This window comes from Grus americana, chromosome 29 (genome assembly GCF_028858705.1).
Source record: "Grus americana isolate bGruAme1 chromosome 29, bGruAme1.mat, whole genome shotgun sequence".
NCBI classification, from domain to species: Eukaryota; Metazoa; Chordata; class Aves; order Gruiformes; family Gruidae; genus Grus; species Grus americana.
Window position 1 is genome coordinate 3151571 of NC_072880.1, and position 12064 is coordinate 3163634.

General features: G+C 68.8%; 2 protein-coding genes across 4 annotated transcripts; both read right to left on the reverse strand.

The window, feature by feature from the left end:
• Nucleotides 1-406: 406 nt before the first annotated feature.
• Nucleotides 407-4885, reverse strand: LOC129197519 (acyl-coenzyme A thioesterase THEM4-like). Of its 2 annotated transcripts, none has more exons than XM_054806017.1 (4): nucleotides 3851-4885; nucleotides 854-925; nucleotides 643-767; nucleotides 407-554 (listed from the first exon to the last, which is right to left on the reverse strand). In XM_054806017.1, exons 1-4 carry the CDS (start codon nucleotides 4315-4317, stop codon nucleotides 493-495), a joined length of 726 nt encoding a protein of 241 aa, XP_054661992.1. In that variant the 5' UTR covers nucleotides 4318-4885; the 3' UTR covers nucleotides 407-492. The 2 variants fall into 2 exon arrangements, with proteins under 2 accessions (XP_054661992.1, XP_054661991.1); XM_054806016.1 differs by having other exon boundaries at nucleotides 408-554; nucleotides 854-964.
• Nucleotides 4886-7119: 2234 nt separating this feature from the next.
• Nucleotides 7120-10026, reverse strand: S100A10 (S100 calcium binding protein A10). Of its 2 annotated transcripts, XR_008574332.1 has the most exons (4): nucleotides 9875-10026; nucleotides 8647-8794; nucleotides 7487-7705; nucleotides 7120-7441 (listed from the first exon to the last, which is right to left on the reverse strand). XR_008574332.1 is itself a non-coding variant. In XM_054806018.1 (3 exons), the coding sequence occupies exons 1-3, from the start codon at nucleotides 10021-10023 to the stop codon at nucleotides 7544-7546; spliced, it is 459 nt and encodes a 152-aa protein (XP_054661993.1). In that variant the 5' UTR covers nucleotides 10024-10026; the 3' UTR covers nucleotides 7120-7543. The 2 variants fall into 2 exon arrangements, 1 of the variants encoding a protein (XP_054661993.1); XM_054806018.1 differs by having other exon boundaries at nucleotides 7120-7705.
• Nucleotides 10027-12064: the final 2038 nt, after the last annotated feature.

The window sequence follows — 12064 nt, forward strand, 5'->3', positions numbered from 1 at the left end:
TCCCTGCCTCCCCCCCACCCCAACCCTGGCTGTGGGGTCCCACCCGTGACCCCCCCCGAACCCCACAGAAACACCAGGGACACGAGGGGTGATCCACAGCGGCTCTGAGTGAGGGGAAACTGAGGCAGGGGCGCACGGGGGGGGACGGACATGGGGGGGGACACGGGGGGGGACATGGGGGGGACCCGGGGGGACACAGGGGGGACACATGGGGGGGACACACGGGGGGGACCCAGGGGGACATGGGGGGGACACGGGGTGACACAGGGGGGACCCGGGGGGACCCGGGGGGATACGGGGGGGACCTGGGGGGGATGACCCGGGGGGACACGGGGGGGACCCGGGGGGATACGGGGGGGACCCGGGGGGGATGACCCGGGGGGACACGGGGGGGACACGGGGGGACACGGGGGGGACCCGGGGGGGATGACCCGGGGGGACACGGGGGGGACACGGGACACACACACACGACACCCGGGGAAGCGGGGACGGCTACCGGCCGCCCTCCCCCTCCTGCGCCCGGTGCTTGGCGGGGTCCGGCCGGATGAAGAGACCTGTAGGAGAGGGGGATGGGTTGGATGGGCCCCCCCGTGACCCCCCCCCCGCACCCCGGGGTGTCCCCACGGGTGTCCCCCCCCTCACCGGTGGCCCGGGCGTGCAGCGTGTCCCCGTCGGCGCTCCGCACGTGGCAGGACAGGAAAACCTTGCGGCCCTCCAGCCGCTCGGCGCGGCCGTCCAGCAGCAGCACGGCGCCCAGCGGGACGGGGCTGTGGGGGGACACGCGGGACCCCCCCGTCAGCGGCCCCAGGACCCCCCGTGCCCCCCCCGTGCCCCCCGTGCCCCCCGTGCTCACGCCAGGTAGTCGATGCTGAGGTTGGCCGTCATCACCCTCCCGGCCACGGCGAGGGCGCAGGTGCCCAGCGTGCTGTCGATGATGGCGGCGATGGCACCGCCGTGGGTCAGGCTGTGGGACACAGCGGCACGGGGACGGGATGGGATGGGATGGGAATGGGATGGGAATGGGATGGGATGGGATGGGAATGGGGATGGGATGGGATGGGATGGGATGGGGATGGGATGGGATGGGATGGGGATGGGGATGGGATGGGGATGGGGATGGGGATGGGATGGGATGGGGATGGGGATGGGATGGGATGGGGATGGGGATGGGGATGGGATGGGAATGGGAATGGGGATGGGATGGGATGGGATGGGATGGGAATGGGGATGGGATGGGATGGGGATGGGGATGGGGATGGGATGGGGATGGGGATGGGATGGGGATGGGATGGGGATGGGATGGGGATGGGGATGGGATGGGGATGGGATGGGGATGGGGATGGGATGGGATGGGATGGGATGGGGATGGGGATGGGGATGGGATGGGAATGGGAATGGGGATGGGATGGGATGGGATGGGATGGGAATGGGGATGGGATGGGATGGGGATGGGGATGGGGATGGGATGGGGATGGGGATGGGATGGGGATGGGATGGGGATGGGATGGGGATGGGGATGGGATGGGGATGGGATGGGGATGGGGATGGGGATGGGATGGGGATGGGATGGGATGGGGATGGGATGGGGATGGGATGGGGATGGGATGGGATGGGGATGGGATGGGATGGGGATGGGATGGGGATGGGATGGGGATGGGGATGGGATGGGGATGGGATGGGGATGGGATGGGATGGGATGGGGACGGGATGGGATGGGATGGGATGGGGATGGGATGGGGATGGGATGGGGAGGGGATGGGATGGGGATGGGGGATGGGGATGGGATGGGGATGGGGATGGGATGGGGATGGGGATGGAGATGGGGATGGGGATGGGATGGGATGGGAATGGGATGGGAATGGGATGGGATGGGGATGGGATGGGGATGGGATGGGGATGGGGATGGGGATGGGGATGGGGATGGGATGGGATGGGATGGGGATGGGATGGGATGGGATGGGAATGGGATGGGATGGGATGGGATGGGATGGGATGGGATGGGGATGGGGATGGGATGGGATGGGATGGGGATGGGGATGGGATGGGATGGGGATGGGGATGGGATGGGGATGGGATGGGGATGGGATGGGATGGGATGGGGATGGGATGGGGATGGGATGGGATGGGATGGGGATGGGGATGGGGATGGGATGGGGATGGGGATGGGGATGGGGATGGGATGGGGATGGGGATGGGATGGGATGGGATGGGGATGGGATGGGATGGGATGGGGATGGGGATGGGATGGGATGGGGATGGGGATGGGATGGGGATGGGATGGGGATGGGATGGGATGGGGATGGGATGGGATGGGGATGGGGATGGGGATGGGATGGGGATGGGGATGGGATGGGGATGGGATGGGGATGGGATGGGGATGGGGATGGGGATGGGATGGGGATGGGATGGGATGGGATGGGGATGGGGATGGGATGGGATGGGATGGGGATGGGATGGGGATGGGGATGGGATGGGATGGGATGGGGATGGGGATGGGATGGGATGGGATGGGGATGGGATGGGGATGGGATGGGATGGGGATGGGGATGGGATGGGGATGGGATGGGATGGGATGGGGATGGGGATGGGATGGGATGGGATGGGGATGGGATGGGGATGGGGATGGGATGGGATGGGATGGGATGGGGATGGGATGGGATGGGATGGGATGGGGATGGGTTGGGGATGGGGATGGGATGGGATGGGATGGGGATGGGATGGGGATGGGGATGGGGATGGGATGGGATGGGGACGGGATGGGATGGGATGGGAATGGGATGGGATGGGGATGGGATGGGATGGGGATGGGAATGGGGATGGGATGGGATGGGATGGGGATGGGAATGGGGATGGGATGGGATGGGGATGGGATGGGATGGGGATGGGAATGGGGATGGGATGGGATGGGATGGGATGGGAATGGGGATGGGATGGGATGGGGATGGGGATGGGGATGGGATGGGGATGGGATGGGGATGGGGATGGGATGGGGATGGGATGGGGATGGGGATGGGAATGGGGATGGGATGGGATGGGATGGGGATGGGGATGGGGATGGGATGGGGATGGGGATGGGATGGGATGGGGATGGGGATGGGGATGGGATGGGGATGGGATGGGGCTGGGGATGGGATGGGGATGGGATGGGGATGGGGATGGGATGGGATGGGATGGGAATGGGGATGGGATGGGATGGGGATGGGGATGGGGATGGGATGGGGATGGGATGGGATGGGGATGGGATGGGGATGGGATGGGGATGGGGATGGGGATGGGATGGGGATGGGATGGGGATGGGGATGGGATGGGGATGGGATGGGATGGGAATGGGGATGGGATGGGATGGGGATGGGATGGGATGGGGATGGGATGGGGATGGGATGGGGATGGGGATGGGGATGGGATGGGATGGGGATGGGGACGGGGATGGGATGGGATGGGATGGGATGGGATGGGGATGGGGATGGGATGGGATGGGGATGGGATGGGATGGGGATGGGATGGGGATGGGGATGGGGATGGGATGGGGATGGGATGGGGATGGGATGGGGATGGGATGGGATGGGGATGGGGACGGGGATGGGATGGGATGGGATGGGATGGGATGGGATGGGGATGGGATGGGATGGGGATGGGATGGGGATGGGATGGGATGGGGATGGGATGGGGATGGGGATGGGGATGGGATGGGATGGGGATGGGGACGGGGATGGGATGGGGATGGGATGGGGATGGGATGGGGATGGGGATGGGATGGGGATGGGATGGGACAGGACAGGACGGGACGGGGACAGGACAGGACAGGACGGGACGGGGACAGGACAGGACAGGACGGGACGGGGACGCTCACCCCGGGTGTCCCTCCAGGTGGGGGCCGGGCTGGAAGAGGCAGAGCAGGCGGCGCTCGGCGGCGTTGAGGAACATGGCGTACTCGAAGCCGTCGCCGTCGCCGTCGATGGCGCGCAGGAAGAGCCGCGTGTCCCTCGGCGTCGCGGGCGCCTCCACGGGGCCGGCAGCGGGGCCGGGGGGGGCCGGGGGGGGGGGTCGGTGCCCGTCCCCGGGGGGGGGGCCGGCCCGCAGGTGGTGGCGGGCGCTGCGGTAGGAGGGCAGGCGGCGCCAGGCCCCGGTGGCGGCCATGTCGAGCAGGCGCCGGTACTGCCGCCTCATGGCGCCGCTCCAGCCGCCGTTGGGCAGCGCCAGGTCCCGGGGGGGCTCCGGGCCGGGGGGGGGTGGGGGGCGCGGGCAGGGCCGGGCGGGGGGGCGGGGCCGGCACGAGGCAGCCAGAGCCCGCCCCACGACCCCGCTGCTGCGCCACATGGCTCCTGGTGAGGTCACGCCTGGCCGGCGAGGTCAGTGGTGATGTCACTCCTGGTCGGTGAGGTCACTGGCGATGTCACGCCCGGCCGGTGAGGTCAGTGGTGATGTCACTCCTGGTCAGCGAGGTCACTGGCGATGTCACGCCCGGCCGGTGAGGTCAGTGGCAACGTCACACCCCGTTGGTGGGGTCACCAGTGTTGTCACACCCAGTCAGGGGGGTCCGTGGTGATGTCACACCTGGTCAGTGAGGTCACCAGTGATGTCACGCCCGGTCGCTGCTGCTGCAGGGTGGTGACGTCACACGTCAGCCCCAGCCGCGGTGGTGAGGTCACGCCCTGTCAGGGAAGCCCGGTGCTGCCAGGTTGGAAGCCGGTGGTGATGTCACTCCCAGCCGAGGGCGGGGCATTGACGTCACTCCCGGTGCCCCCCCCCCCCCGGGAGATCCCGGCGGGGCCAAGGACAGCCAGGTCAGAGGTCAGAGGTCAGCCCGGTCCCTGTCCCGGCCCCCCGACCCCCCGACCCCCTGACCCCCTGACCCCTGACCCCGCCCCCCCCGGCGCCCCCCGCGCGCACCCCCCCCCGTTCCCGCCGCCTGCACGAGGTCCCGGACGCCGCGACCGCTGGTCAGGACGGGCCACGCCCACTGCGTCACCGGGGGCGGGGCCTCCTCGGCTTCCGTAGGATCCCTGCCCCCCCCCGGGACCTCCGTGCGGCCCCGTACGGCCCCTGGGGGCCCCTATGGACCCCTATAGGCACCTATGGGCCCCTATGGACCCCTATGGACCCCTGTACAGCCCCCATAGACCCCTATAGACCCCTATATACCCCTATAGGCACCTATGGGCCCCTATGGACCCCTGTACAGCCCCCATAGACCCCTATAGACCCCTATAGACCCCTATAGGCACCTATAGGCACCTATGGGCCCCTATGGACCCCTGTACAGCCCCCATAGACCCCTATAGACCCCTATAGACCCCTATAGGCACCTATAGGCTCCTATGGACCCCTGTACAGCCCCCATAGACCCCTATAGACCCCTATATACCCCTATAGACCCCTATAGGCACCTATGGGCCCCTATGGACCCCTGTACAGCCCCCATAGACCCCTATAGACCCCTATATACCCCTATAGGCACCTATAGGCACCTATGGGCCCCTATGGACCCCTGTACAGCCCCCATAGACCCCTATAGACCCCTATAGACCCCTATAGGCACCTATGGGCCCCTATGGACCCCTGTACAGCCCCCATAGACCCCTATGGGCACCTATGGGCACCTATAGACACCCTATAGACACCTATAGGCACCTATGGGCCCCTATGGACCCCTGTACAGCCCCCATAGACCCCTATAGACCCCTATAGACCCCTATAGGCACCTATGGGCCCCTATGGACCCCTGTACAGCCCCCATAGGCACCTATGGACCCCTATAGACCCCCATACAGCCCCACACAGCCCCTCCAGACACCCGTACACCCTATACAGCCCCATATACAAACACGGCCCCGTACGCACCCCTACGGACAGCCCGGACAGCGCCCGCGGCCCCTATACATCCCATATACGTCCCTGCGCAGCCCGTCCGGCCTCCCCAGCGCCCTGTGCCGCTCTGGGGCAGCACGGCCACCTTATATACACCTATAGAGCCCTGCGCGGGCCTCGGCCAGCCGTGCGTGCCTATAGAGCCCTCACGCATCCATACGTGCCTATAGAGCCCTCACGCATCCATACGTGCCTATAGAGCCTTCACGCATCCATACGTGCCTATAGAGCCCTCACACATCCATACGTGCCTATAGAGCCCCCTGCAGGCCTCTCACAGGTCCATACGTTCCTATAGAGCCCTCTCACAGGTCCATACGTTCCTGCGCAGCCCTATGGAGCCCTCTCACAGGTCCATACGTTCCTATGGAGCCCTCTCACACATCCATACGTTCCTGTACAGCCCTATAGAGCCCTCTCACAGGTCCATACGTTCCTATAGAGCCCTCTCACAGGTCCATACGTTCCTGTACAGCCCTATGGAGCCCTCTCACAGGTCCATACGTTCCTATAGAGCCCTCTCACAGGTCCATACGTTCCTGCGCAGCCCTATAGAGCCCTCTCACAGGTCCATACGTTCCTATAGAGCCCTCTCACAGGTCCATACGTTCCTGTACAGCCCTATGGAGCCCTCTCACAGGTCCATACGTTCCTATAGAGCCCTCTCACAGGTCCATACGTTCCTGTACAGCCCTATGGAGCCCTCTCACAGGTCCATACGTTCCTATAGAGCCCTCTCACAGGTCCATACGTTCCTGTACAGCCCTATGGAGCCCTCTCACAGGTCCATACGTTCCTATAGAGCCCTCTCACAGGTCCATACGTTCCTGTACAGCCCTATAGAGCCCTCTCACAGGTCCATACGTTCCTATAGAGCCCTCTCACAGGTCCATACGTTCCTGTACAGCCCTATAGAGCCCTCTCACAGGTCCATACGTTCCTGCGCAGCCCTATGGAGCCCCCCCGCAGCCCCCTCCTATAGCGCACGTACAGCCCGCACGTGCCCTGCAGCCCCTACAGGGGTCCCACGTGCCGCCTATAGAGCTGCCCGGGGCCGCTGCCCCCCCCCGTACCCCTATAGACCCCTATAGACCCCGGGGGGGGGGGGGAATCCCCTATGGGCGGGGCCACCGCAGGGGCGGGGCCGTGGCGAGGGGGCGGAGCCATGGCGAGAGGGGGCGTGGCTGTGGGCGTGGTCAGGACAGAGGGGCGGGGTTGGGGGCGGGGCCCCAAGAAACGAGGCGGCTCCGGCGTAGTACAAAACGCTTTTATTGGGGGGGGCGAGGGAGCACCCTGGGGTGCCAGGGCAGCACCCTGGGGTGCCACAGGGCAGCACCCAAAGGTGCCAGGGGGCAGCACCCAAGGGTCTCAAGGCAGCACCCAGGGGTGCCAGGGGGCAGCACCCTGGGGTGCCACAGAGCAGCACCCAAGGGTCTCAGGGGGCAGCACCCGTGGGTGGGTGGGTGGGTGGGGGGGCAGCACCCAGGGGTGCCAGGGGACAGCACCCTGGGGTGCCGGGTGGCAGCACCCAAGGGTCTCAGGGCAGCACCCAAAGGTGCCAGGGGGCAGCACGCAAGGGTCTCAGGGGGCAGCACCCAGGGGTGCCAGGGACAGCACCCAAGGGTCTCAGGGGGCAGCACCCAGGGGTGCCAGGGACAGCACCCAAGGGTGCTGCTCACTTCCTGCCCTTCTGCTTCATGTGCAGCACGAAGTAGTCGTTGCAGGCGATGGTGAGCCCGGCCACCAGCGAGAAGAAGCCCTGGAAGCCCACCCGGCCGTCCCGGCTCTGCTCCAGGTCCTTCAGGATCTTCTCCAGCGCCATGGGGTCCCGCTGGTTCTGGGGACACGGGTCAGCGCCACGCACCCACGTCAGGGCTGCGCCCGCCCCCGCGCTGCCCTGCGCACCCCTGCAGTGGGTGCTGGCCTGGGGGGCCGGGGGGGCTGGCCCGGGGGTGCTATAGGGTCCAGTCTGGGGGTGCTATAGGGTCTGATCTTGGGGACTACAGGATCCCATCCCGGGGTGCTATAGGGTCCGATGTGGGGTGCTATAGGGTCTAATCCTGGGGTGCTGTAGGGTCTGATGTGGGGTGCTATACGGTCCCATCCCAGGGTGATATAGGGTCTGATGTGGGGTGCTATAGGGTCCAGTCTGGGGGAGCTATAGGGTCTGATGTGGGGAGCTATAGGATCCCATCCCGGGGTGCTATAGGGTCCAGTCTGGGGGAGCTATAGGGTCTGATCTTGGGCACTACAGGATCCCATCCCGGGGTGCCATAGGGTCTGATGTGGGGAGCTATAGGGTCTGATCTTGGGGACTACAGGATCCCATCCCGGGGTGCCATAGGGTCTGATGTGGGGTGCTATAGGGTCTAATCCTGGGGTGCTATAGGGTCTGATGTGGGGTGCTATAGGGTCCCATCCCAGGGTGATATAGGGTCTGATGTGGGGAGCTATAGGGTCTAATCCTGGGGTGCCATAGGGTCTGATGTGGGGTGCTATAGGATCCCATCCCAGGGTGCTATAGGGTCCAGTCTGGGGGAGCTATAGGGTCTGATCTTGGGGAATACAGGGTCCCATCCTGGGGTGCTATAGGGTCTGATGTGGGGTGCTATAGGGTCCGATGTGGGGTGCTATAAGGTCCCATCCCGGGGTGATATAGGGTCTAATCATGGGGTGCTATAGGGTCTGATCTTGGGGAGTACAGGATCCCATCCTGGGGTGCTGTAGGGTCCCATCCCGGGGTGCTGTGGGGTCCCCCAGGCCCGATCCTGCCCCCACCTCCAGGAAGCCGGGGAACTCCTTCTCCATCAGCGCCCGCAGGTCCTCCTTGCTGAGGTGGTTCTTGTCACCCGCGTACTTGTGGAAGGTGAACATGAGGGTCTCCATGGCGTGCTCCATCTGGGACGGCATGGCTGGGGCCGTGGGGCTGTGGGGGGGGGGGGGCACAGCTCAGCCGCACGCCCTACAGCCCCCCCCCCCCCGCCCCACCGGCAGGCTGAGGCTGGCACCGCTCATCACACGTGTGAGCGGTTTTCCAGCTGCCAGGAATGACTCAGCTCTGGGCTGCGGCCGTAGGGTGGGGCGGGGGGGGGGACACACATACATGTCCTGCGGGTGTGTCCCGTGTCCCCCCCCCCCAGCTACGGGGCGCCCTGGGGAACCCCGTGAGTCATGGGGGGGGACACACACACGTTGCGCAAAGCCCCCGGTCTCCTCCCTGGGCAGGGTGCACCCTGCCTCAGTTTCCCCATGGCTGCAGGGGGGAGATGGGGGAGGGGGGCAGCCCCCAAGCAGCCCCCTCAGGGTGACAACCCCCCCTCCATCATTTTGGGAAGGGACACCCGCGCCTGGCAGAGGCGTGGGGTGACGCAGCGCGGGGGGACGCCTGCTCCACGCACCGCTAACCCCCCCCAGCCCCACAACCCGCCCCCCAACCTCGGGGTGCCCCCCCCAGGCTGCCGGGGGGCTGGGGACACCGGTGCCACACCCCAGCACGCGCCACCGAAACAGGAACTGGCCCAGCCCGCGCCTCCGCCGCCAAAACCTTGGGGGGGCCGGGGGTTGGTGTCCCCCCACTCAGCACCGGGGACCCCCCAGGCCCCCAGCCCGGGCTCTGCTCCCCCCTCCCCCGGCAGGATGCGGCCCCCCCAGGGTGTAGGAGCATCTTTGGGGGGGGGGGGGGGCAGGGGGATGTGCCTCCCCACGGACACCCCCAAACCTTCTGGGGGGTGGTCAGGGTGGGGTGGCCCTGGGGGCACCCTGGCCACGTGCCCACCTTCGGGGTGCCCCTCCAGAGGGGGTGCGGGGTTGGGTCGCCCCCTTTACGGGGATGGGGGGGGGCAGGACGGGGCAGGGTCGGGGTCCCCCTTTAGCAGGTTCCCCACCCGGGGCGGGGGGGTGGTGGGTGGGCCGTGCCTGGGGGGTGCGTGTCCCCCACCCAAATGAGGGGTGCACCTCGGGCCCCCCGTGCAGGACGAGCCCCCCCCCCCCCCGGTCCGGTACTCACGGGCAGAGCGGCGCGGAGCGGAGCGCAGCGGGCAGTGGCGGGGCGCGGCGCCGCCCGGGATAGGCACGGCGGGGGCGGGCCGGGGGGGCCGGGGGGGGCTGGGGCGGCCCCGCTGACTCACCCGCTCCCCGCCCGGCCGCGCTCCGCATTACCCCTTCCCTCCGCCGGCCGCCCCCCCCGGCCTGCCCCCCCGGCCTGCCCCATTGCCCCCCCGGGGCTGCCCCCCCACCCAGACCTGCCCCCCCCGGCCTGCCCCATTGCCCCCCCGGGGCTGCCCCCCCCCCCAGACCTGCCCCCCCATCCTGCCCCATTGCCCCCCCCAGACCCCCCGGCCTGCCCCATTGCCCCCCCGGGGCTGCCCCCCCCCCCAGACCCCCCGGCCTGCCCCATTGCCCCCCCGGGGCTGCCCCCCCACCCAGACCTGCCCCCCCGGCCTGCCCCATTGCCCCCCCCAGACCCCCCGGCCTGCCCCATTGCCCCCCCGGGGCTGCCCCCCCATCCTGCCCCATTGACCCCCCAGGACCGCCCCCCCCCCCCAGACCTGCCCCCCCAGACCCCCCCCCAATCCTGCCCCATTGCCCCCCCCCGGGGCTGCCCCCCCCCCAGACCTGCCCCCCCCATCCTGCCCCATTGCCCCCCCAGGACCGCCCCCCCCCACCCAGACCTGCCCCCCCAGACCCCCATCCTGCCCCATTGCCCCCCAGACCTGCCCCCCCCGAACCCCCCCTCCTGCCCCGCTGCCCCCCCCCAGCACCCACCGCTCCCGGGCCCCCCCGTGGCCCCCTCCATCATTGCTACCCCCGCGGGGATGCCACCCCGGCGCGTGCGGGCTAATTACGACTAATTGGGCGCCGAGGCGTGGGACCCCGCGGCAGCACCCTGCGCGTGGCTGGGTGCCCGGCTCCGCGCGCCGCCCCCGCAGCACCCCGGGGTGCCGGCGCCGATCGCGTCCGTGGGATTCGGGTCGCGGGGGGGGCACGACCCGACCCGACCCGGGGGTCCCCGGGTGCTGCCCACCCCCCACCCCCCGGTCCCTGCCTCAGTTTCCCCACCCCGAAAGGGTGCAAAGGTGGAGGGCGGGGCGAGGCCCGTGGGTGCCCCCCCCCGCCATGGGTGCGGGTCCTGCCCGCCCCGCACCATCTGCCGCAGACGGGGTACCGGCACCCCGAGGGGCCTTTGGCCGGGGAGGGACCCCCCAGAGCCCTCCCAGAGCCCCCCCTTGTCCCCTGACAACCCCCCCCTCGACAGCCCCCCCAAGAGCCTGCCCTTCCTCAAAAGGCCCCCCCCATAACGCCCAGAGACAGCCCCCCCTCCCCCGCCTCACGGACCCCCCCCCCCCAGTCCCCAGGAACCCCCCAAGGAACCCCCCAACCCCAGAGACCCCCCCCACCCGCAGCGCCTCTGCCCTCAGTAAAGATGGCGGCACCCGCTCATGTCCCGCAATAGGCGCGAAGCCGCACCCGGCGGACCCCGCCTGCCCTCTCCCGAGATGGCGGCCGCGCCCCCACGTGCTCTAAAGGCGTGGCGGCCTTGCCAGCTTGCCCTCGCACAACATGGCGGCCGTTCGCCAATGCTCTCGAAGGGCGCTGAAGCCGGCGGCCGGTGACCCGGATGTTCCCGCCCTTCTGCCCTTATCCAAGAGGGCACCGCGCTCCCCGGCTTTTCCAATGGGAGTGAAGGCGGAGAGGTGAGTGTGGCCCGGATGTGGGCGGGGCCGTAGCCCCGGATGTTGCGTCTCTCCGGAGCCGCGGCGGCCGCCTGCGAGCGGGGAGCGGAGCGGACGGAGCCAACATGGCGGCGCCGAGCCTGGGCAGGCCGTGAGGGGCAGGCCGTGAGGGGCAGGCCGCGGCGCCCTCAGCCCGGGCAGCGCCAGCGGGGCCCGCACAGCGGAGCGGGGGCCGAGCCGGCGGGCATGGCGGGGGCGGCGTAAGGGAGGCCTCGGCGGTCCCTGTGGGTGAGGGGACGGGCCCGGGCCCAGGCCCAAGCCGCCTAACCCCCCCCCAGCCCCCCCCCCGTCCTTCCCCCAGCGCGGCCCGGTACCGGGCAGGGGCAGCGCAGGAGAGGCCTCGGGTGCCCGGGGGATGGGGGCCTAGGGGGGCTGCAGTGCCGTGGCCGCGGGGCCGAGCCGCCGCCCGCGGAGCCGCCCCCCCCCCCCGTCCCCGCCTCGGGCCGGCGGCCCCTCGCCGCCCT

Bases quoted from the DNA above. Each gene is read 5' to 3' on its own strand.
- LOC129197519 (XM_054806016.1), bottom strand. From the start codon at position 4,317: ATGTGGCGCAGCAGCGGGGTCGTGGGGCGGGCTCTGGCTGCCTCGTGC. The intron at 965-3,850 runs GTGAGCGTCCCC...TGTGTCCCACAG, and splicing joins CACCTGGAGGGACACCCGGG to CCTGACCCACGGCGGTGCCA. The intron at 555-642 runs GTGAGGGGGGGG...CCTCTCCTACAG, and splicing joins GCTGCACGCCCGGGCCACCG to GTCTCTTCATCCGGCCGGAC.
- S100A10 (XM_054806018.1), bottom strand. From the start codon at position 10,023: ATGCGGAGCGCGGCCGGGCGGGGAGCGGGTGAGTCAGCGGGGCCGCCC. The intron at 8,795-9,874 runs GTGAGTACCGGA...CCCCCCCCACAG, and splicing joins CGCTCCGCGCCGCTCTGCCC to CCCCACGGCCCCAGCCATGC. The intron at 7,706-8,646 runs GTGGGGGCAGGA...CCGTGTCCCCAG, and splicing joins AGTTCCCCGGCTTCCTGGAG to AACCAGCGGGACCCCATGGC.